The sequence below is a fragment of the Osmia bicornis genome, chromosome 3 (genome assembly GCF_907164935.1).
Source record: "Osmia bicornis bicornis chromosome 3, iOsmBic2.1, whole genome shotgun sequence".
NCBI lineage: Eukaryota > Metazoa > Arthropoda > Insecta > Hymenoptera > Megachilidae > Osmia > Osmia bicornis.
This window is the reverse complement of record NC_060218.1, coordinates 587,262-611,930: the sequence shown is the minus strand read 5'-3', so window position 1 is coordinate 611,930 and position 24,669 is coordinate 587,262. Positions and strand designations below refer to the sequence as shown.

The 24,669-nt window shown below is 36.2% G+C and overlaps 1 protein-coding gene across 1 annotated transcript in view; it reads left to right on the top strand.

Annotated features, from left to right (window-relative positions):
- Positions 1-228: 228 nt before the first annotated feature.
- Positions 229-24,669, top strand: part of LOC114876047 (peroxidasin-like) — a 102,591-nt gene continuing 78,150 nt past the window's right edge. The window contains exons 1-4 of the mRNA XM_029187054.2: positions 229-368; positions 4,166-4,239; positions 4,968-5,117; positions 14,642-14,855. Coding sequence (XP_029042887.1) covers positions 290-368; positions 4,166-4,239; positions 4,968-5,117; positions 14,642-14,855 — 517 coding nt within the window. The 5' untranslated portion in view covers positions 229-289. The remainder of the gene's footprint in view (positions 369-4,165; positions 4,240-4,967; positions 5,118-14,641; positions 14,856-24,669) is intronic.

Here is a 24,669-nt window from a genome sequence, read left to right as displayed (position 1 = left end):
CAGAACGTTTTGCACAGTATGGGAATAAATAAGAATAAAAATAATAATTATCATAGATTGTCTTTTTCTCGTTAAAATTAAGATTAACATAAACATTGTAATACCAAATGTATTTAACAGAAATCATAGAATATTTTGTTGATTTTTATTAGAGAAATATTAATAAAAAATGATTCATGAAGTAATGAATTTCGATTAACGGTTGTTGTTTTCGAATTTTAGATCAAAAAGGGAACAGAGGTGCCCTGTTTCAAATTTCGAAACAGAAATGAGCTGAGAATCAGCTACGATGTTGAGTCGTCTTTCGGCCGTGGTGGCCTCCATTTTGGTTCACCAGCTACACGTTTTGTGGGCCGCCACTTCATTAGGTGAGTAGACAACACTGTTTACTTTCAAAAATAATTATGCTATTATTTTAATTAATATTTGCAATTCTAAAAAAACTCGTTATTTAGAAAAATGATGCCTTGATTGGAAATAGTGATTTGAGTCACTTTACGTTGCGCGGTAAGGTGATATAATAAAAAGAAAGTTTGATTAGAATTTGATTCATCCTTTTAGTGGCTGATGGTCCTGGTTAGTCCGCGGTGTCCCTTATCGAAAATATCGAGGTGCGGTCGTGAAAGTCGGTTACCCAGTGAGGAAGCAGATTATACACGTTGAATAACGAGCCGTAGGTCGAACGATCGGTTTCCAGACATTGTCCTATAATTTTCCAATTAAGGCATTGGATTCCCATAAATTCTATGACCACCGATAGGATCCATAAATTTGAAGGTGTATTAAGCGACAAGTTGCGTTCTGTCCAAGCCACTTTTCAATCCAAGACAATTTTTAATGTTGGGGATAGAAATCAAGAACAAGTATAATTGAAATTTTTTTTCTTCGAAAAAGAAATCCTTGAGCAAAATAATTTTACTCCATTTATCTTAATTTTACACTGTCCTTTTAAAAATTATCCTTCCGATGTATGAAACTGTTTCATTTCAAAATTATACATTTAACTTTAGATTAATATCCTTGTTAGATCTTTTCTATAGTATAACTCCACAAAATGTAGCAGTTACATCTCGCCATGATTGTTCAGGGATTTCCGGGAACATGATAAAAAAAATGTGTCCATAAAAATTAATCGAATAACGGTAGCTTTTAGTCGCTATATGTTGGAATTTAAAAAATTTTAAAAAAGATTTTTAAAAAATTTTTCGATGCAAAGTTAAAGCTATTTTTACTTTTTTAAACGATATAAATGAATTCAACGACCTACTACAGTATGTCCTTCAAGCGAACTTATCATTATCGTGAAAAATTATTTTATTTAACGTCTTGACTGAAAAATAGCCTGTCGAGGAACTGTCATATACTCCTTTTAGAAATCCTCACATAATTGGTTAATACTTTTTGTAAGTAATATCAGATTGTCTATTCCAAAACAATTCTCTTTAAATCGCACGCTCTGCTCGCGCTTCATTTGGACCCGTTGGGTAATCCCACGGGCGACATTCCCAAGACGTATTTCGAAATCCTGACCGGTAACCGGGTTTATCCTTTCGTAGAGATTATGTGCTTCGTCTTTTCTAGCGGATATTAGAACTTCCTTCCTTCCTTCCTTCTTTCCTTCTTACCTCTGTGTGGCATACCGTGAGAATTCAGTTCGCGAGATTGGTCCTGCCAGAAAAAGACGAAATAGGGGCCAGTTCTTTGCCGTGGCTGATAAATTTCTCCAGGATTATCCCGTCGTTCTTCAAGAAATAGTTAGAACCTGGAGGAAAGAAGCCAGAGAGGAGATTGAAAGGGTCCGAAACCTGGGGAATCAGAGCGATCAGCCGAGGAAAATAATTTTCGGACGCGTTAAAGAAAAAGAAAGGTATCTCCTCGGTGTTCGAGCTGATGAAAAGTATTCGTCGCTCGTGTTCCGGAAGAAGGGAAACCGTTCGAATCGCCGAATTCGATGGAAAAAGATATTGCCCTTTTCGTGTGGTCTTTCGAATTCTACTTTTCTTCCCTTTTATTCACTGTGGTTGGCCTGTGTGTCTCTTTCGACGCGCCTTTATAACCGACGAGATTGCTCGGTTACCACGGTTCCGGTTCAAAGGAGCAGACACGTTGGAAACTGACTTTATTACTTCTTCCCTTTCGATAGTACATAACGCGCCAAGAAAGGTGTGAACCTTTCTATGTTTGAATCGAACGCGGTATATTTTATTTTCTCAAATATGGGAAATGGAGTCTAGGTTTAATTTGAATATGGAAAATTGGTAAAAGTAAGTTACATCAGTAGATTACACTAGTGCCAGTAACTTAATTAGGCCTTCTGTTCCCTTACTATGTACTCAGTTTTTCCTCCCTTTGCTTAGAAACTACATATGTATTTACTTACCTACCTTAGTAAAAATGTACAACAGTGCGATTAAATGTTCAAAATTTATTCAAAGAAAATTTCACGAACGCTTTCGTGTCGCACATTTCAACCGAAATGATAATCGGTTATGCTTTTACGGTAGCGCTTAACACGGTTTTTAAACGTTTCATTGAATCGAGGTGGAAATATACGGAACATCGAGTCGGAATGATAGCATTAAAGCGTGGCGGTTAAATTAACAAATGGAGGCGAGTTTCTCCTGGCTGGAATACAAATGGAAGAGCACGCGCGTGTTTCAATTTCGTCTGTGGCGAATGCTGCGCGCGATCGCCGTGGGATTTATGCAAGAATTGTATCGATGTATGCACGAGCACACGCGTGTCGTTATGGTTGAACCGACCAGAGAAGCACGCAGCTGCGAACTAAAGGTGATTGAATTAACTCGCGCACCGTGTTCACCGACAAAATTGAATCGTGATGAAAGAACGATTAGTCGGAGAATCTACCGAAGAAAGTTTCAAAAGACGATGGTACAGTTGGAAAATTATAACGAGTTACTGCGCTAGTGTATCTTTTTCTCCCCTCTCCTACACAATAATATTTTATTTACTTATTTTTGAAACACGCTGTACATCTAGTGTTTTCTTCAAGCGTACCCCAGTTCTGGTATCACGAAAGTCTCAATAATTGTACGGATCAGGAGGAATATCGACTGCTGTCATGTTTCATAGATACATACATATATTTTTTCTCCGGTTCGCATGAAAACGTTTATTTTAACGAAAGTTCGCTGTTGTTTCTCTGCTATCTGGTTCGTTGTGTAACCTTCCGAGGAGAATACATTTATGTGCATCGTCTTGGAAACTCGCAGCAGAGTCGCGTGTGCTCGTTGCTGATAAGGCCATTCTATCCGTCGACAAGCGGCGAGCAGAGTTTGCCTTCTACTCGGTGGAAAGTGAAAAACTTTTCCACTGCAGTACACTCGTTCTCCCAAGTTCGCGATTGTTTCCATAGTAATTCGATTTTCTGCGTCTGTTACGCTAACGACGTGGTCGCCGCTCGCTGTTTGCCTTCTCTACAAACATTTTTGTTGCACCGCATGAAAATACGAGATAAAGTCACGTCTGACATTGATCACGACTTTTCACAACTTAATTTATAACAGTGTCGCCTGAGAAGTTTTATTAGCTATCATTCTTATCACTCTACTTTGTCCGCATTTCTTCGCAACATTGAAGTGTCATGATAGATGTATTACTAATCTTCGCAAGCTGAATCCAGGATTAGTTTGTTACATATTTCTGTAACTATTGAATATTATAAAATTTATTCAAATGAATTCAAATTTCAAAGTCTCCAAATTTGAACCTTCGCTCCTGGAATGTTGGGTCATTTTGATTTAGCATAAATGATATATTCTTATATGTATTAATCAATTATAATAACATCGTTACGGATCAAAGCAACCTTATATCGCTCATAGAGAATCCGTCTTTTGAGGGTTAATGAAGAAGTGATAGAGCTTTAATTAGATTTAATCGAATTCAATTACCGTGACATGTTTCTTCATCTTTCATTAAAATCTTCATTATCCGACGGAAGTTATAGAACATGGTTCGATTAATCAAGCCTCCATGATTCTATTCATTTGAATAGCTGAGAGTATCGTGCATTAATTATAACAGGAAAGGGGATGGGATAGGGAGTAGTAGTAAATTTACCGGTACGTTTTAATTATATCGTCGTACCTATGTGATATAGCCTTGGTTAGGACACGTATAATCTGATTTGAAATTGTTTCAGGTGCTAAGCCGTTTCCCGGACTGGAAAACCTGCCCAAATCGTTCTGGGATGAGCTCAGTTCGCCTTTTACCGAGGTAAGTCAGCTGTATAATCGAAATGAGCAATTCGAGTGTCTTTTCGTAAGAACACCAAAGTATTTTTAACACCTCTCTGTTTATCTTTTCTTCTCTTACAAAGCAACATCCTCTTCCTGACACCTTTTGAGATCTCTTAAATATTTATGTAACCTTAAAATAATAAAGTCCTTTGAAGAGTTTTATTGAAATTTCAATTTAAGTAAAATTCATCTGTCAAATGCTTATTATTGAACTTTTGATAGAATATATTGTACAAAAAAATGGGTGAATTTTTAAACCCCTGTTCAGGTAATTTTCTAGCAGTGTCTTTCTTATGGTTGCAAAAAATCTGAAAGAAGAATGATAGAAGAGTATATTAAATTCAGCTTTTTGTGCCATCATTTTTCTCCAAAGTATAATATAAAACCGAATCCAAGCGTGTGACCCACCTTGAAACATGTTATCCCAAGTAATATGATTTCCTTGGAAAAATATACTAGTTTGTTTCAGAACCACCTGTAGCACCAGCTAATATTATTTTCCTCTTTCTTTGTACAGTTGAAAGCTTTTTGTCCAGACCATGACATTACTTCTCTCTTCATAAAAGTTTTAATAAAGAAATTTTATTTGTATTTATCACGCAACAGAAGAGTTCTTTCACAATTACGAGAAACGATATTTGTACGAAATGGCAAAGAAACGTTGGCACGTTTGATAAACTTTTTGTGTTCTCTTTTAACTTACAGGTATACGAGGTGGAAAGTTTTGCGACAGAAACTAGCGGCACGCCCGAGCCAAGACCCTTTTTCGAAGATCCAGAAAGCAACATAACCGTGCAACTCGGTGCCAAAGTGTACATGCATTGCAGGGTGCAGAACCTGCAGGATCCTCTCAAAGTAAGTCTTTCTGTCTCTTTCCTTTTTCTCACTTTTTAGCAACCATCAATTCGATTTGCGCGAACAGTGGAAACAAACGTTGTTACACTTTTTCAAAATACCAATAGTGGAAGTAATTATAAATACATAGGTGATCATCAAAAGACTCGTTTACAACTGGGGGGTAGGATTAAATTTAATATAATAATTCTTTGTTCCTAATTTATCCCGATTAGTAACGTATGTATAAATTTATGAAGAGTAAATTTAAATGTTATATAGGAAAGTTGATAGATCAGATATGCTCTGATTCTTTCGTAGCAAGTTCTCAACTATCTTCTCTGTTTTCTGTTTTCCTGCGTTACTAAAAGCTTTGCGTCGTTACCTCTGTTTTCCACGAAGATATTTCGTTGCGTTTTCTTCCGTTTCGCATCGTCGGGTCTTTCTCTTCAGATAGGACTGGCACTTTAACCCGTTACGGAAGTTGCAACGAAGAAAATTCCACAAATGGCGACCCAAATATTTTCCTCTTAATTTCGTGGCAGATCGAGTAGAAAAACCTTTATCGATGTTACATACTCGTGTACCTTTTATCGAGGTAAATGTAACTGAACGGCGCATTACCCACAAGTTAGAGTGGTTTTATTTTATTCTAATGGAGCTTGTATCGGAATGAAGAGAAACTGTTCGTATCGATTCAACGTCAGTTTGGTTTTAATCGGAAAGATAACGAGGTTGATTGAAATTGAAGCGTGAAAATGGTTATTAATTCTTTGATGAAGCTTATCTATCATGGTCTTCTCAATTTGTTCAAATTACAGGTTAATTGCTTAAATTTAAGGCGAATAATTACATCATTTTATGAATTAAACTTCAATTAGGGATAAAGTTTCTAATACTTCTAATGAATTAAGCGAGTAATTTACTTAGTCAATAAACAATTACTTACAGTTTGAGTTAGATTACTGATTGTGAAATTTCAATTTTAATGTTTTGAAATCTGAATGTTATTAAGAAATTTTCAATTGATATCAAAACTTCGCGAGACAAGCAAAAGTTGTTTCCATTGTCACATTGACGGTTCCATAGGACAGAATGACGATAAAAAGACGAACGGTGGCAAGAAGAAGGCAGTAAATGTTTCTGTGCACTTATTGTTGTGGCATGACCGATAAATCGTCGAATTCAGCAATTCTGTACAAAGTCGTAACGACGATGCTTTGGAAGCTGTCTCGAAACGGGGAACGCGGTTCCGTTCACGATTGCTGTTTGGAATTCAATCTTTCTAAGTGGAGGAACGTTAGATCGATCGATCGAAACAGACTGTTTCATTGCGTTTGAACGAGAACTGCCAGCTTTCTGTTTAGTCTGAAAATTTTGCACAATTGTTTCCGATTTCTAATAGAACGAATGGTTCCATCAATGGACTTGGAGAAGTAGTTTTATCCAATAATTGATTAAGGGTGACTGATAACAAACTTTTCTTTTTAATTTAAAGTAATTAATAAATATTTCTTTATAGTCTAATTGAAATGTTTGGTAACAAAAAAATATATCTAAGGTGGTATATAAAAATCGAAAAACATTTTGAAATTTTTGAATTTCCAAATTTTCTGTAATGTGATTTTTACCAAGTTAATATTGTTCAAAATTTTACACAAGGTTTAAACAATGTAGCAATAATATTTTCGTCTCTGATACTTTAAAACATCATTTTTCTTTGAGTATAAGATAAAAAGAACGTGATTTTCAACTTCGATTGAAATCAAAACTTGGCAATGTACCAGGAGGAAACTTTACTCTTTGTTCCAATTATCCCGTCGAAAAAACTTGCTTCATTAACACAGAATAATATTAATGGTGTTGTTGATATCTGGATTGTAGTTACGCTCGGATGAAATGTAAATTTTCTTTCGTTATAAACTTCGAACTACAAACAGAAGTTAGCGTCGTTTTGCTTCGGGCAGTTAATAATTTAAAAACTGCCTAGTTGACTGCGAGAAAAATCAAATTAACTTAATTATTCACGGTATACGAATTACGTGGCGGGATCATAGGAACTGGATATTGAAAAACTTAATAAATCTGAGATTCTCTGCTTTACCAACTTTGTTAAGAAGTCAAGCAAACAATTATCTCGGCAGCACCGACGATATTCACCTCATTAAAAAGTCCATAAATTCAAGATTGCAGTTGTTCATTCTGTCTATTATTCGTCGTATTAAAATCCTTAACGGACAATTAAATTATATTATAGAGTAGTAAGGGCGTACATTCGCAGGCACTAATGAATTGTCAGTTTCTCAATTTGAAAATGTACCGTGCAGAGATGGAAAGAAAAGCTAATATAGCTTGACAGCTAATATTAAGTGTCCATAAACTCTCTCTTCAGCGTGCACTTTCATAGACCATCTCTTTCTAATAACAAAATTCTCAGAATAGATTGTCATTAATTGCCGATCTCTAAAAGGACTTAAAAGTTTCGAATAATAGTAATAATAATAGAAAGTTGGCAAATCTAGAACACTAGTTGCAGAAGCTCGAGTTTCCTAATTATGTATCGCAGAACTTTTCACAAAACCGTAGACAAAGTCTTCAGGTCGTCTGCTGCCTCCTAGAAGATACAAGTTCCTGAAACTTCTTCCGCAAGTCTGTCAGTTGTCTTAAGAGGTTGGAAACGCGATTCTATCTGAAACTTCATTAACAGCAACAAAAGACCGTACTCTACAGCGACGATCAATAATTTTAATATAATGGGACACTTTAGACCCGGCTGATCTCCTGTTATGCCCGTGTTTTGATTGACTCACGCGGTGGGAGGTAATCGACCCATGTCTGAAGTTCGTTAAATGTCCTAGTGGTTTCTCATTATGTTCGTAGAGGTGATTATTTAGCAAATGACAATGCTGTTATTTGTCTATACTAGAATTGGACAATTTGATAACAATTTTAGCTCTTTATACGAGAATTTGTAGAAGTTTAAAATCTACAAATTTTCGATCAAAATCTAACGAATATAATAATAGGTACATACATGTAATACTAAAATGTCAGTCCAAAGTAGAAAATCAGATTAGACGAAGAATCAGCATGATTGGCTAAGTACATGGATCTCATGAACTGATGTTGGCAGTGGAAGTCACTGGAAACTAGCTACTTTCCCACTTATAACGACCAGAGGTGAACTTTTGACGGTCCTCTCGTCTAACAGCCACTAGAAGTTTGTACACGTGTAATTAGCTTAACAAGTAAGCCGATGCTACGTTAATTGCCTGCGAGCGAATCGCAGCGATGCAAAAGAGAGAGACAGAAATACTGGTGAAATTGTTACTGTGATGCTCTAACTGTTGTTTTGTTCTCTACCAACTTATGCAGTAGCACAGCTAGAAGGGTGAGTGGAGAACCAGAAAAATCAGCTGCCCCATATTAAGAAATTAAAATTTCTTTTCCGTATATACTGGAATGTTTCTGAAAATTTTAGATCACATTGCTATGAATAATCAAAAATAAAGAAAATCGGATTTAACATTATAAGCTTTGAAGAAAATTTGAAAAAATTTTTTGTAGGAATATTTTTAATTAAATAAATACAAGAATTTCTGATATCATGGGTAATGGATTTCTACGGAATTGATAGTCAACATGTTAAACCGCAAATTATAAAGCCATACGGATGATGCTTCTTTTTCTTTCATCCATTTTTCCAGATCAACAGTGGTTAATGTGATTTATGTTAATATTGACCGTGTGGTAGAAACGTCGGTTCAGAAAGGAGAGGCGGTATAGAGGGTGCTCGAAAGAAAAGATATGACTGAGACGAGGGTGAGGTTAAAGAGGATTCGGTATCTTTGTTTGCTGCTGGATTAATCCGAGCTCAAGACTACTTTTACTCGGACCCATCTCTGATCTTCTCTCATCCTTTGGATTTTTTTTCATATCTCGTTTTCGCTTCTACGGTTTAGGGCTACCCTCGTACCGAAGGATTTTCCAGGACTTCCTTCATCCTGCTAAATTCTGTCAGTAGTTTCGAAGATATTGTGTGCAGAAATCATGATAATTATGAATTAGAGAAGTTTCTTACAAAAGTTTTGTAGAACAATAGTTGGAATTTTATTCTGTTAGGAAGAATTAATGAAAGAAGAGAGTCAACTTTATTTACTTTTTAGTGGAATACTGTATTTTATTTGTCTGTAGATGATAGCTCGGAGACCAACGATTCCACAAGCGTCCAATTTGGAATTTATGACCCCCAGGCTGTCCAACTTTAGATCTAACCGTACGACCTCGAGGTCATTCAACCTGAGGCTACGATTTCGTTCCAAATAGTTCATTAACTTGATTTATAAAATCTATAATTAAACTATTACCGAAAATAAATTTTGTCTATTCATAAAAGAAAAGAATCATCGAGTATCAAATTGTAAAATCTCTTCATTTTTTATTTCACGTGTCCTGGCCACAGATAGGAAGAGTTAAAAGAGTCGGACAGATTTATACCGTGGAAGATTCATGTCAGACAAGTTCCTATCCTAGTGTTTGCGTTATATGTATCAGTGCTGTCGATCTCGGCTACGGTATAATTTTGCCATAAGCTAAATTAGCCGTCTCTGTAAATTGTTTAATTTTATATCTCTTCACCGAGCGTAGGTAGGTACTCATATTCCATCTACTCGCCACGTCGTCAAATTTTTCATCTCCCTGTGTCCATTGGCGTGGATACTTTTTTCGAAGGATAATTCATAACTCCAGTGATAACAACCGCGATTCCATTATGCTGAAGTACTCTCAGAAAGAAAAAGACTGAGAATTTTTTCCAGCGAGATTGAATCCATGACACAAAGATAACTTTGTCAGCGGATTTACCGCGTTGAATATCATGGTAGAAATAACCATAATTGGTAATGGAATAAGTAGCATAATATTGATTAACAAAAACTGTATTTATAAATTATTATATTTCTATAGATACTTCAGTTTCTTTGCATTAATTCAATGTGTATAGAATAAACTAATTTCAGTAATTACTAATTAGTAAAAGACTAAATGTATAACGTAATTAAACAGAGCCTCGAATAATTTGCAAGATCAAAGAACCGTTTCTAAAATTTTGAATTTATACTTGTTTTGTAGCTACAGTTTTTTTTTATATTAATAAGTTCGGCAAGGATATTAATAAGTTGGCTTAAGAAGGAGTTGGAAAGTTTTGGTTATCACCTGAAAAGACTTAAAGTTTCCTTTTAGTGGTTAGCAAAATTTCTCCCTTACCTAAACGATGCTTGATTTATAATTTATAATGAACTTACAAGGATGTTGCATCTTTTGAAAACACGAACAAAAGTATTAAAAATCATCTTTTTTGTGTTTAACAATATAATAAAAATATGATCTTCTACTGAGAAAAAACCCCATGCAAGCGCATCACTGCGTTACATTGTCATTTTCTTCGGGACATTACTATTTTCCTGGGGGAGCCTGATTTAATTGCAAATGTACAACGATACTGATGGTAATATGTGGCGATTTCCAATTATGTATATTGAAATATTTAACAGTGTGTGAGAGATACTGATCATCATCAGAGTTAAAATTATTCCAATATAATGACAAAACTATTTCAATAAACCTGGAAAATTTAATCAAATCTTCTTCCATTAATAATTCATTAATCATACCAATTCATTATCGTTATATTTCAATTTCTCAATTGCTGTTATTGAATGAAACTTTGTCCACTACCAAATACGAAGTCTAAACATCTAGAAATTATTATCAACGAAAAGCATCCGTTCCAATTAAATTCAATCATAAAATTGAGATTGTAAATAATTCGTAAACAGACAATTTGGAAGATATAAATCAGAGAGTCAAAGGAACAGCCTCCAATGAATTTAATTATTTTAAATGAAATTTAAATAACTGCAAAAAGCAATTTAATATTTTTGACCAATAAAATTGGAATAATTTCGATTTTCACCCTGGGCCTCGCAATCTCTGAGTTATAATTATAATTTTTATCGCACTAGATTATTAACGCACCGTTAATTGGACAATTGTTATGTACAAAGTGTAGGTTCAAACAATGTAAGATTTAGTCGAGGGAGTAATAAAGAGTAAAACAAGGAAGAGCTTTTAAATCGTGAAACGAAGATAACCTTAGCATAATGAGCCTATAAAGTTCTAATCAACCACCGAGGGCTGAATAATAGTTCGGATATAGAACGCCTCAAGGTGCTTCTGCAAACTCTCAAGGAGATTAGATGGGACAGCAGAGGACTTACAATAATTACAATGTCGTATCCAGAAATACACTTCCATTTGACTTTGAGATATTTGCGTGCGTCGAACGAATTCACCTTCCACGATATAATTAAGCTGATTAGATGGATCCTACAATAGACGCATCAATAACGAGAGAAACGTACGTACATAAATAGAAAGTTACTCATACTAATCCCTTCCAAGCCGATAATTTGTAACGAAGCAGTATTTCATTAATTAGAAAAAAAGTACATATATGCTATTGGTATGAAATAAGTTTATTTGCAAAAGTCAGTGGGTAACCTTTTTTTTAGGGGCAGGATTTTGATAAATTGCAAGGTTCCTTTGAATGGAGCTATTATTGCTGTAACGATTTTAATAGAAATTAATAGGAATTCTAATATTTTATCGTTCTATCCCAGTTTTGCACCATTTTGTTGTCGGTGTCGCTGGGTCACCATCGTTTCTTTGCTTTAAGAACGAAGTTTCTCAGCAGTTCGTCAATAGAATCCGAGAGCTAATTAAAGTTTTCTGAACACTATTCGATTGGTCGATCGTCTCAAGGGATCGACCACTTATTTCCAGGTATTTCTAGGTACAACTTTACATAACATTGAATCGAGTAGTAAAATGCATTAAAATTCATAATTTCAATTTAAAATAATTTCATTTATTCATAATCAGCTTGAAAACAATGCAAACAACTCATAAAATTTGTTGCTGGCATTCAATAAAAATGTACTTAATTAATTATATGAAATTTTAAATTTATTAATTACCGAGTAATCATAAATTGTGGATAGTAGTATAACCGAGAATGATTTTACCTCGTAAAACTCTGTTTTGATGTATAAAATACCTTTGGGACAAGCCTGTATAGTACATTATGGTCAATAATTCGTTTTCTCAGGCTCGTTTAGTGGACGTGAGGGTACTACTCATTTCCAGCAGACAGGTCACGTTCGGTTATAACCGATCAAAGATCGATACGATCGATTCGTTCCAGTTTCATCGTAGCATCGCGTTTTATCGGATCTGTATCCTTTCCTTAGCAGAGATCGTTGTCTGATCTCTCGAGTACGTTCAGCTTTCCGTCGATCTCGCATTTTTAAACTGCTGATTCGACGGGCGACGATTTATCTCGGACACTGCAACGACAGGCAAACATTATTACGCCTTGTTATCGAGACTCGAAGCTCTACGTGCTGTACATCGTTCACTTTCTTTTTTCCTTTCCCACCTTTTCACCATTATTTCCCGCCTAATGACGACAGTGCTGTTGCTTTTCACTTACGATGAAACGCGCTGGAATATTCGTTTCTGATCTTTTAAGCAGGTGAAAATAAATAGCAAGTATTCTTTTGAAATTACTGGTTAATTTTTAGAAGACGGATAACACATAAAAACACATTTTATAAACACATATTTTTCTAATTTTTTATTATTTTATTTGGAAATATTAATCTTGCGGAAAAATACGTTACAATTTTGTGTAATTATTAAATATGAACAAAGTCGGTTTTCTCTTTCTTTATAAGAAAAATGAATGGACCAAATGCTCCGAAACTTTTTAGAACACAATGTATATTTATCATCACATTGAATAGTAGTAATGAAATTTAAAGTAAACTTTTCACTCAGCCAGACTTGTCGAGGGTCATTAAAAAACAGAACATTAGATTTCAATTAACAATTTCCGTTACTGTTAATCGCAGCAACCGGGTCAAAGTGTCGCGCGTAGGAATCAAGATAAACGTAACCGGTAGGTAGGTACGGGCTGGGCCAAAGTTTCCTAAGATGTAATTATTCACTGCTGAGTCCTTTATAATAATGACAAATGACTGTAGATGCCCGTTTCAAGCTATCCTTTGTGTCGACGACTAGAAATAGCGGAATTTCAACGATTCGGCTGCGCCTAACGATCCTTTAATTCGTCTGTATCAAACTACGGAACACGAGTACCGTATTAAATCGTACCAATGGCATTTTACTCGAGACATTTTCGATTTTCTCGAAACTCGAACGGTCACAGGTGCTTTTAACAATACTAAACGACAGAATAATAATTGAATTATTGAATACGTATATAGATTTTGTCAAATTATTTTAATAAATTCTAAGGAAAGGGTTTTGAACGTCACAAAAAATCTCATACTTTTTTTTCTATTTTATTTTTCTATAGTTTCATCATTTTCCTTTGCTTATTAAAAAACGATGTCAATCGTCTCGTCCTTAAGATGCAAGATATATCTCATATTCTTTGATATCTGAAGAAAAAAGATCAAGCTTGTATTCTTTCGGCCTTCGGTTGAAAACTAGGACACTTTGAGGGTTATTCCTTGAGGGTTTTTCTGCGTACTTGGGATGTAGCTGTCCATGGCGTACTAGCATTCTCTTTGAAATGTAGTACATCTGAAAAGTGATTATCTCGGAAGGTGTGCATCAAGAGAGTGGCTGTCGTCTATCCAGGAAAATGATGTTTGAATTCGAGTACATACGAGGCCAGGATGTCCGATTTACATTGAATTTACATTGCTATAAGCCGTCTTTGTATTTCAAATTGATACGTTGCAGTAACTCTTACGTCGTAGAATCTCTCAGGAATAGCCTTTCATGTGATATTATATTGCAAGAAAATCTTAACTCTTTTAACCAAATGATCGTGGTTCATGTTTCGCTTCTTTTCTCCATTTATATATTACATTTAGATTCTGAAATTTGAAATTATTGAAAAATTGTTATGATTGGAAGAGATATATGAATTTATCACAACCGGGCCGTTCGGATTGGTCGAACATTTTTTATCCATTGGCTACCAGCCGTCGAGTCCCTAGCCGGGAGCCAATCAGCGCGCGGCAACCGATCCGGTGTCGGATCGTTCTGAAGGTGGTTGCGTTCAATTGCGTCGCCATTACGTTCTTTATGGCGTTTGTCTCTATGCGTTACGTTTTATTTTGTGGCATACATACATTTAACAAAAGTGTTGCCCTTAGCAAACGTTTTATTTTTTACCGGAAATAGTGCTCCAAGAACACGCATTTGCCAGAAACACGAGGTGGGTCGCTGCAAGTTAAATCGGGAGGTTCTAACCTCCCGAAGATCTACCAGCGATGATCGAATATCAAGGTGAATTGATTTTTTTTTTAAATATTCACAAAAATGTTTTAGTGTTGTATTAGGAAATTCTGTTGTACAGTATCGAGCACAGTAGGCTTTGTTAAGGAAAATATTATGCCTCAGCATTCTATTCTAGAACACCTACTAATAATCAGCTTGTATGATTTCAGGTGTCCTGGGTTCGCAGACGAGGCGAGGAGCTTCACTTGCTCACCTACGGTCCGGACACATACTCAAACGACGCCAGGTTCTCGTTGGAGTTTGAGAAGCCGAATGATTGGCGGTTGCTTTTGAGCACGGTGACCGAACGAGACGGTGGCCTGTACGAGTGTCAAGTCAGTGCTCATCCTCCATTAGTCAGAACTGTCCATCTGACGGTATCAGGTAAGTAACTATCTGTATACGTATGTCTGCTAGTGTGCGTAAATGTACTGTTCCCGCACCAGAAGAGTTCGCGCCAAATTCTTTTCTAATAGGTCCACTACGTGACGAAATACGCGAACGAAACTAAATGCGACAAATCGAGTATCGCTGTCTCATTCTGCTAGGTCAAAATTCAGATTTAAAATGTTTTTTTCATTTCAAAGCTTAAAATCGAAAATTCTAGAATTAAATTTTTCGTGCTTTAAAATACAAAATTTCATGCAATATGAAATAAATATTCACTTTCGACGTATATTACACTCTATCCATATTACATTCAGCTTTTATTACATTATATTACCTGCATTCTTTCAAACCATATTACATTTTACTATAAAAGGGTATGCTCGTATACCGAATAAATTTCTCTCTAGCTTGTACTTCCTTATTTGCACGCAACAAAAACATGCATTTGCATGAAGATTCATTGTCTGGTTATCAGGATCGACCAGCAATCACGGTTGCAATTTCTAGCATGGTCGTTGTAGAACGTATGCCCTTTGATCTTGACGACTTCCGTGTCACCGATAAATCAGCCTCCACCCACCTGGCACGGGCACTGTTCAAAATCAGACAGTTTGACGCGATAGATCTTCGCTAATCAACCGTAACGAGAATTTGACGTGGGAAGGGAGACCGTGACGATTATCGGTTCTCCGTTTTTCGTTGCTAGATAACGGGGAATAGCGACCACGTTTCAAATGATTCTGACGCTGATCAGGCGTTAATTTCTGCTTTAAAACGGTGGAACGGTGTTACGCTCGTTACACTTCTTTCGCTCTCTCGTCTTTGATAAGGGAGGATTTGGAGTAGAAAAGGGAGGATGTGAAATTAGGTCGGACCGGTTTGCCAGTTTACGTCTGTTAAGGTTTTTCTTATGTTCTGCACGGAGATTGGATCTCGTGCTTGTTTTTATAGAGAAAAAAAGCACTGTTTCTTTTCGCTTTCGTTAAATATTTATGGTACATGTATAATTTATTGCAATAAATTCAAGATTTCTTTGGAAATTAATGGATCGAATAGTTTCTGAGAGTTATTATTAATTCTTAAACGATATAACAATTAAGTTTTGCAAACGTTTATTTATTTAAAGTTTAATCTAAACACTTACCATGATTTATTAAAAGGCACCTATGACTCAAATTACAGCACGTGTTACTTGGTGGTCCTAATAAGGGCGCAGGGACCATTAAATATTAAACTGCTATGTTCCAAGTGACCACGGGGGTTCGGTTATTAGATACACGCGGTGGTTCCCCGTGGAAACGTTGTAATTTTGGGTTGTATCGTCGAAATTATAATTCTCTCCAGTATCGTTAAATCGGCCCAACTAAAATGCCAGATAGTGTCTCAGTCCACATTTTTGTAGAGGGGGGTTTATCAATTTTCATGAAATATATTGGAAATTTTGAAAAACAAAGGCTCAGGTGGTTAAGTTTGCAAAATATCACGTTTAAAAAGGTTAAACGGTTAATATCAGGCTAGGTATCTCGTTCGTGGGTGTGAAGGAGTTAATTTAATCCAGCTAGGTATAGTTGGTAAAGTTGACCGTTGGATACATAATCCACGAAGCGTTCTGCGGAACATTTTCTGGTGGATCATAAATCACGGAGGTTCGAGTCGTTAGGGTCGTCCTTGTCGTGGCATAATGGCGATCTTGGAGCTGTAACGATGTCCTTGTGGCACTCACGACCCCACGGTACATACACCCCTTAATTGGAGTCCCGTCTGCTCTTTGCCTTTCACTCCCACCTCTTGCTTGCTCTTATTAATCCTGCAAGTTTCTGCAAAAATCCTATGAAAAGGGAGGAGAGGAAAGATTTAACAATGTAGAAATATGTGTTACGCTCATTAAAATCAAGTAAAAACGTTCTGGAGATGTGAGAATTTATTCGAATAGAAATGGAGATGTTTTCATGGGACTCCGAGGGAATTAGAGTTTCTAAAGAAGAATTAATGTATGTTTGAGAACTTTAAATCCTTTTCATTTATTTTCACCATCGTGGTTCGAATAATTTCTTATCAACAAATAAGTCTGCCATTTTTCTAGTATTTTATAATATGTTAGGTCCTATAATAGGTCCATAAACGTGACACGATCAGAACATTCGCTAAAAAATTTGTTGCCTCGTGAAACATTTTTCCCCTGATATTTTCGAATATTCCATTCACGAAGTTTAATTCAATCTGCCGCTAAGCTGGATGGTCGTTAACGAAAAAGTGATACCCAGGAGACGGTTCACAAGCGGTCAAATATGTATGAATTCTGGTGGAAAGTGAAGCAATTGAATGGCACGCTAACGAAAACTCTCGTAGATGGTTCGTGTATGTACAGAGATGTGCGTGCAACAACCGCTGTATTGCTTGCGGATTCAACGATGCGTGTCGTAAAGTGGCGGTTTACGATGGCAACGACTCAAAACCGTTTGGTTCAACTGTGCTACATAAGGATAATGTGTCTCGCTACGAGTCGGCCATTAAACTTCACGTTTTCGTACCCGGGGGTTAATATTCCTTGACCCCGTTTCTCTTCCTTCTTTCTCCCGCTCTGTTTCGCTTCGGTCAGCAAAACATCCTGCTTGCACAGTGGGTGAAAATCACGAAACCACTGGAAAAATCGAAATCTAAACAAAACTTTAGTAACCAGGAACAGTTGGGGGTAAATTAATGTATTTCTTTTTGAAACGTAAATAACTTTTGACAAATATTAGATATCATCATTACAAATAAATTAATCTAATTAGGAAAATTTAAAAATATAGGTAATCACTTGATGTTATATTCTATTATTGGTCAAGTAAGAGCATGGAATTTTTAAGTTGTTAATTTTCTTCTGTTCAAAAGGTGTAGAATTATGATTTTTTTACGGGACGGAAGAACGAACAGTAGAACAAGATTTAAACTGAAACTATGTTTCATAGTCAAAGTGGAAAATGAGAAAGAGCAAAAAGCTTTTGTCGCTAATGAACGTACGCGTTGCCTCTCAAAGTAAATCATTAATTGTGTCGAAAAGGGGAAGAGAGCGTGCATTTTCGCGCTAGACTGACTTCCATAAATTTGGCACACGTACCCACATGGTAAATCGCTTTTTCGATCTTGCATATAAATTAAGAGAATGTTAACGCGTAAATAATTTTAGACGAAAATCGGAAGATAACGATTAAAATAAATTAATTTGTTCATTCAGTTGTGAATTTTCATTTAAAATAAGAGTTAAATCGACGATTTCGAAATTTTCGCAAAAATTACTAACAGGAAAACGAACTTTATTTTATTTATAATTCCAAACCTTTTACGAAAATTTCTAATTAATCATATCCGTAGAATAGAACCGTTTTTTTAAAGTAAATATTCTGAGATCTTGCAAATCTGCATTTTGAATTTGAGAATTTTTTTATTTCACTTTGAAAATTTGAATTTTGATGTTTAACTTAAATTGCTTAAGTGGTACTGTTTAAAAACCCCTATCATATTATTCGATTTATGCATTCAAAATAATGAAATATACATTAGAAGCAAGAAATAAAAAAGTATAAGGGTCTTGAAAAAGTGAAGGATTTGAATCAATCATTATGAAAGTGTTTGATCGCTTATAAAGTGCCACATACATGTAAGAATCACGTAGTTTCGAATCTTTGATACTTTGCTAGTGAATAAATCGTCCATTTATCATGATAAATTGAGTATCTAACCGTAAAAGAATTTTCCAAAGACTGTTGAACGAGACAGGAACACGTAACCTTGGGTAGTTTTACATCTTATGTAAGAAACAGCAATCCGTTGGAAACGTTTCAATCTTCAGCAGTACTTTATGTAATCATCGTTTTATTTTATCTCTTGAAAGAAGAAAGTCAGATAATAAGCTGTCATTGAAGAAAACAATAATGAACAAATATAAATAAAAATAATTTGATTCCGATATGTAAGAAACAAGTATTTAATACGTGATAACCAGTATATCAATTACATATTCAATAAAGAAAAATTAGTTGGGTCTTGAAGGGGTTAAGTCAGATTGTTCAATGAGAAGAGTCACATATGGTGGTATTATTACGATTGGAATTATCGAGAAAACGAATCGATACATCGTTAAAATAGTAATACGCATATTATCAGCTGTGTATCGAGGACAGTTTTAACGATAGCCGCATTGCGAAAAAAGTGGAAGCGAAGTGTAATTTCGCTCGTGGGATTATTGGACGGAATATTCGCACGAATCAACCGTGTAATGACGATTATAACCGTATCGAGGTAATTTTACGGTGTATCGATCGAAAGATTTGAAAAATTGTAGTTGTCCCTTTGAATGGTTTTGCTTTCAAGTTATAGACGGCTTAAATAAGTCGGTTTTTTACATTAAAAAATTATTCTGTCACGAATACTGGTGCCATTACTTTGTTACATATAAATAGTTTATGTAACTTGGAAAGCTATGCTCTTGGTAGTCGGTTAGCGTCAGTGGCAGTTAGTTCACGTCAGAAATTCGGTAAGTCGATTTAACTGGAACTCCGTTATGCTTTGTCCTATCACAAGAAACTATAACCAAAATATGATTTATGGTTACCATGTAACTTGCTATCTGCTTCGCTTGTTCGGATTACCATATAAATTGAAGGTTCAATCTTCTTTTCGTAAACATCCTCGGAGATTCTTTCACTATAATACTTTTCTTCCAGAAAAACATCATTATTTGCATATTTAATATATCGTGTATAATAATATTAGAAATAACATGAAAAATAAACTTCTCGCAGACCAAGTTTCGAAAGTGTTAATATAGTGATTACTGTTGAAAAATAAAAAAAAAATTTTATAATTCAGAATTACAAAATCTGATAATTCAAATTTTAAGATTTTAGGATTTTAAAATTATAGATTTATAGTATTTCAAAATTTTGAATGAATTATTTGCTCATATCTAAAGTTTTGTTCCGACACCTCCAATTTCACTGCGTCATTTAACGTATTAATCATCCCTAAACTCATCTCGCTGAACCAACAAGTTTTATTTACCAACATTTCAAATCAACCGCTCCGATCAAGTGACCGTGATAAATAACGAGCGGTGCAATAATTTCCAGACGATTCGTTTGTTCGTGGCTGCATCGTTTCTCGGAGGTAGAAAAATTTCGATCTCGCCGACGTCGAGACGCATTACGACAAAAGAAAACGCCAATATGCCAGCGATCGTGGCTAAGAGATGGTAGAAACGGACGAATAGGTGGAAGCAATAAGCACGCCAACACGGAAGATATTTTTCCAGCCGGGATCGACGCGATAGACTCTTACGATGGTTATGAAATATTTGACCGAAATACCAGGTGCGGGACGAGCAGAATTTATGCTGTTCCTTCGCGATATAAACGGGGACGTTTCGCGTGTTCAAATGGTGGAACGAACGATCGTGTCCGCGTGTTAACCGTACGTGAGGATATAGGATATTTATCATTGCCCTTTCTATAACCAACGATTGTTCGTATCGATTCCGCTGGAATCGTTGCTTTTTAACGATACGTTGATATCTTAGGTAGCACAATCGCTAAACGATTGCTTGTAGTTCTTCTGTGTCAGCTTTCAATCAGAAAGGATATCACGAAAGATATCGGCCCGTTGCGACGCATAATTACTCCCTAATAGAATCGAGTCGAGAGCCGATGAACCAAGCTAGTACTTGAGTGACGATAAAACCCTGTTAAGCGAGATACGGCTCGTCCGACGATTCTGGATTTAACAACGATCGACTTTTCGATTTACGGCGACAAAGGGGCAGCTTTGCTAGATCGTTGACCTACTTTCCTATGGCGGCGTTCACGTGGGAATCGCAAAATTAAATGATTCGTTCCGAGTCAGGGGTTCTTTGGTCGTCTTTTAAAATTTCTAGTCTACCAGCTTCTTTCAGAAAGTGTAAGCTCCCTTGTGACGAACGTTCAAATTATTTAATTCTTTAATTCTTACTGTTAATGATACACAGTCGCGCAATTTTCAGAAATTAATATAGTTCTGAAACTGTCCGTATCATGAATAAAACAGCGATGCGGTGGTAGACCAAACGCTAGTTCCATGCAGTTTCAAGGTTTTATGTGGACAGAGGAGGGTACCATAGAAATGTCGGGCAGCAGGCATACATTGTCGGTGGCAGGTTCGGCGCAAGTGGTTCCTTGAAACACGTTTCTTCAGCTTTGGAAACAAGCCGGGGGCTAGTCGGGGGGGATACGCACAAACAAGCATCCTCTTTGTCTTTCCGTGAACTTGCGAAATAATTCCTCGCCGGAAGCTTCGCCAGAGACGTGGTCGGCGAGCTTCTTATTTTTGGCAGACGTTCAAATAGTTAAGGAAACTTAAATTCCGAGCTCCTTTTCCCGACGGTGCAAAACTGGTAGCGGGCTCTTCCTCTCGTTCTCGCCTCTGCGAACTTTCGCGAGCCATCCAGTGATCGGATTTCGATAATGGCCAGCTCGTCGATTGATCCGGACACCGTGCCGGTTGAAAGAACGCGGGAAATTAGTATGGAAGAGAGCTCTCTAAGCGCAATCGATGTTCCACGCGCAACCGATCCGACTCACGGGATGTTCTTATTGAGCTGTGAGGTGATTGATCGACTTTGCGCCGGAATAAATTTCATGCGATCGGATTAATCCTGTTATTGTTGAATTAAACTTCGTCCAATTGCCGACAGTCTTATTGATCACCCTTATTTTCATTCAAATAAAACGATCTATTGATCGCAATGAGAATTTCTTAGGATTAATCTTGTGTATGTATTATTAAATTGTCTTCGAGGAAATTCCAAGAAAAATGCAAAAGGTCTCTAGGAATGTCTGAGAGTTCCAAGCAACTCTGAAAATTCTAGGGATTCTTAAGAAATCTACAGAGAAATTCCAAACATCCCTAGGAATGTCCAAAAATGCAGCAAATTCCTAGAAATGTCTAACAGTTCTAAGAAACCCTAAGAATTCCAAGGATTCTTAGGAAATCCTCAGAAAAGTGCAAAAACTCTTTAGGAATGTTTAGTCTAAGGAAGTCCAAAAATTTCGAGGATTTCCAACAAAATCATAAGAAGGATAGAAAATAATGTCTAGGAATTTTCATAAGTGCCAAGGAATCTCAGCAATCTCATGGATTCCTACAAAATCTTCCTTGCTTCCACAGCATAAATTCGAAAAATTCATAGAAATATCTAAGAGTCCAAAGGAATCTCAAAATTATACATTTTTCTAAATGAAATTCCCAAAAGACCATGTTTTTTTATTCTTCTAAATTTTAAACAGACATAATCCTTGAAAATCATTGAAAAACCAGAAAAATCTGTCATTTGCTGTAGAAGAAACGTGTTAATACACGTGTCGTGACCAAAAACGAGGGCGTTTCATGGCTCGAAACGAGAAAAAAATAAAAGTGTAAAAAGTAGAGAAAATGGTGAATGCAATTTCATCGAGGGAAAACTGGTTGTCGCGTTTCGGAAACGCCGGTTAAGAAGCGAATGGCGATAACTGGCCCCGAAGTAACGAGCTCGAACGGCGTGGAGTAAAGGTGGAAAACGAAGGGACAGGATTGAAAGAAGAAAACGAGGCGAGCAAACCCTTTGTAAATAAAGGCGACGAGTGACGGGTGGCAAGCAACGTACTCTGTAATAAAAGCTCGTAACGCTTGGTATTGGCAAGCCTTGATTTATTCTCAGCAACTGTGCCCGAAGCTTTGACCCATTTTGCGTACGGAATGCGAAAGAGACTATCGCGTTTCACCCCTTACCTTCGTTCACCATACCTTTGAATTCTATGCCCTTCGACCATCTGATTTAATGCCCTTGGAATGATCTGTTTTTGCAACCTTTAAATTGCTCTTAAACTTTCCACGCCGAATGCAACGTTACATTATTTTCCAGATGTTTCCATATTACGCTTACCATCGATATATCGATAATATCGTTAAAGTACCATTAAGTAAAGTTCAGCCAAGTTACAACCTCGCCACGGTATTTAACAGTTAAATAACTTAAACTAATTAACCCTTTAATCGAGATTTATAATCATTAATTGTAAAATCGGCTTAGAAAAGACATAGACGAAGCTTCGACATAGCGCTCAGCAATAAACTTCCATCAAGCACTTAATTTCAATCGCAAGGAGGGTGTGCGTTACTCGAAAGTAGGGTGCAAAGTTCGCCGTCAAAGTAACCGAAGTGAAAAGTTTCCTCTGTTTTCGACTTGTTCTTGCCTGTTCCACCGGTTCGAGCACACGTGTAGTCGTGCTTGCTTACACGAACCGAAACTTGAGCCGAATTCCTCCGGTGGCACGAGGGGGTTAGAAAATCGCAAGCGCCGGCAACCACGGTTAGAGCTTTAATAGCCGTCCGTGTTAATAATGACGCTGTTACAAGCACTTTCCAAGTTCACTGCGCCATCGTTGCCGGTGAAAGTAGATCACTGACATCGTTTGCTTGTCAGAACAGGGATGGAAAACGTCCTCGTTTGCTCGTGATTCTAATTGCTAGGCACCGTCCCTCTCCGTTTATGCGTCTTCTAATTTGACGCGGCTGCCTTTCCCAGATTCCTTGATTACTGGCGGCAGAACTTCAAGATATCTGTTTGCAAACTTTCAAACAAGTCGAACATTCTATAATAAATTTCTGAAATTTTTTTAAAACTGAATTTTGCACTTTAAGAAATTTGAGTTTAGTGATTTTGAAATACAATTGGGTCGTATCAATATTATACATCCAATACTTGATTTTACAACGTACGGACTGTGACATGAATAACATATCGTGTACGGCATGTCAATTCGAAGTTTAGAATTTAATGAAAATTATTGTTTAATCGATTCATCAATGCTCCCGCTACAAAATGGCCAGCACGCAATCATAATCAATGAGACGTGTTATATTAGCCTGGCTAATGTTTAACAATTTGATTTTCAATTGTTTATGTAGATATACTGCTACTAATTGAATAGTAAAGCAGAGTGATCTTTCAATAGCAGAATCTATCCCATCGCTAATCTCATGAATATACCGCGTTTAGCAAAGTTCCATTATGGAATATTCGTAGGATAATAACTGTGATCTCCTAGTGATGCTATCGTTATTATTAACTTCGCATTTCGTGTAATGGGCATTAGCAGTTAATAGAATTATTCTACCTATTATATTCTCCACGTCTATAGTAAGATTTTCAAGAATATCTCAGTTACATCGTTTATAAATTTTATTTTATTGCTATATTTGATCAAATTTTTACTAATTCTTTAACGTTAACATTAAAATTAAAATTACAATTAAATAATGAAGTGTATTATTTCTTCTTAAATATATATTAGGCCATTTGATTCATTGAATAATTCTATATTAAATGATGTTATGGACACATTTACATCAGTATCGTCCAGGATATCAATGAGTGGAAATTTATTCGAAATTATATGATAATGAGTAACTTTATTTAATGACGAGGACCGGAACGACCTGTGTAATGCAGAAGCAAAAACAATCGTGCTGAATGTTATAAATACAACCAAGCTGTGATATTAATATTCTCATGGTAGCTGTTTTTGTTCGAAATAGTTCTGGTGGGTTAGAAATTCTAATTGTAAGTTTGATAACCACGGCCCCTAAAGATCATCTTAATGCGGTCCTGTATTAAAAGTTACGGATTCTAAATAATAGAATTATTTCATTTGTCGTAACTTTTAAATCTGATTTTTGTTACACAACCGCGTCAATACATTTGTTAACAGTTCGTCGATTTAGAGCGTAATTTATCAGCTTTACCGTGTCAGCA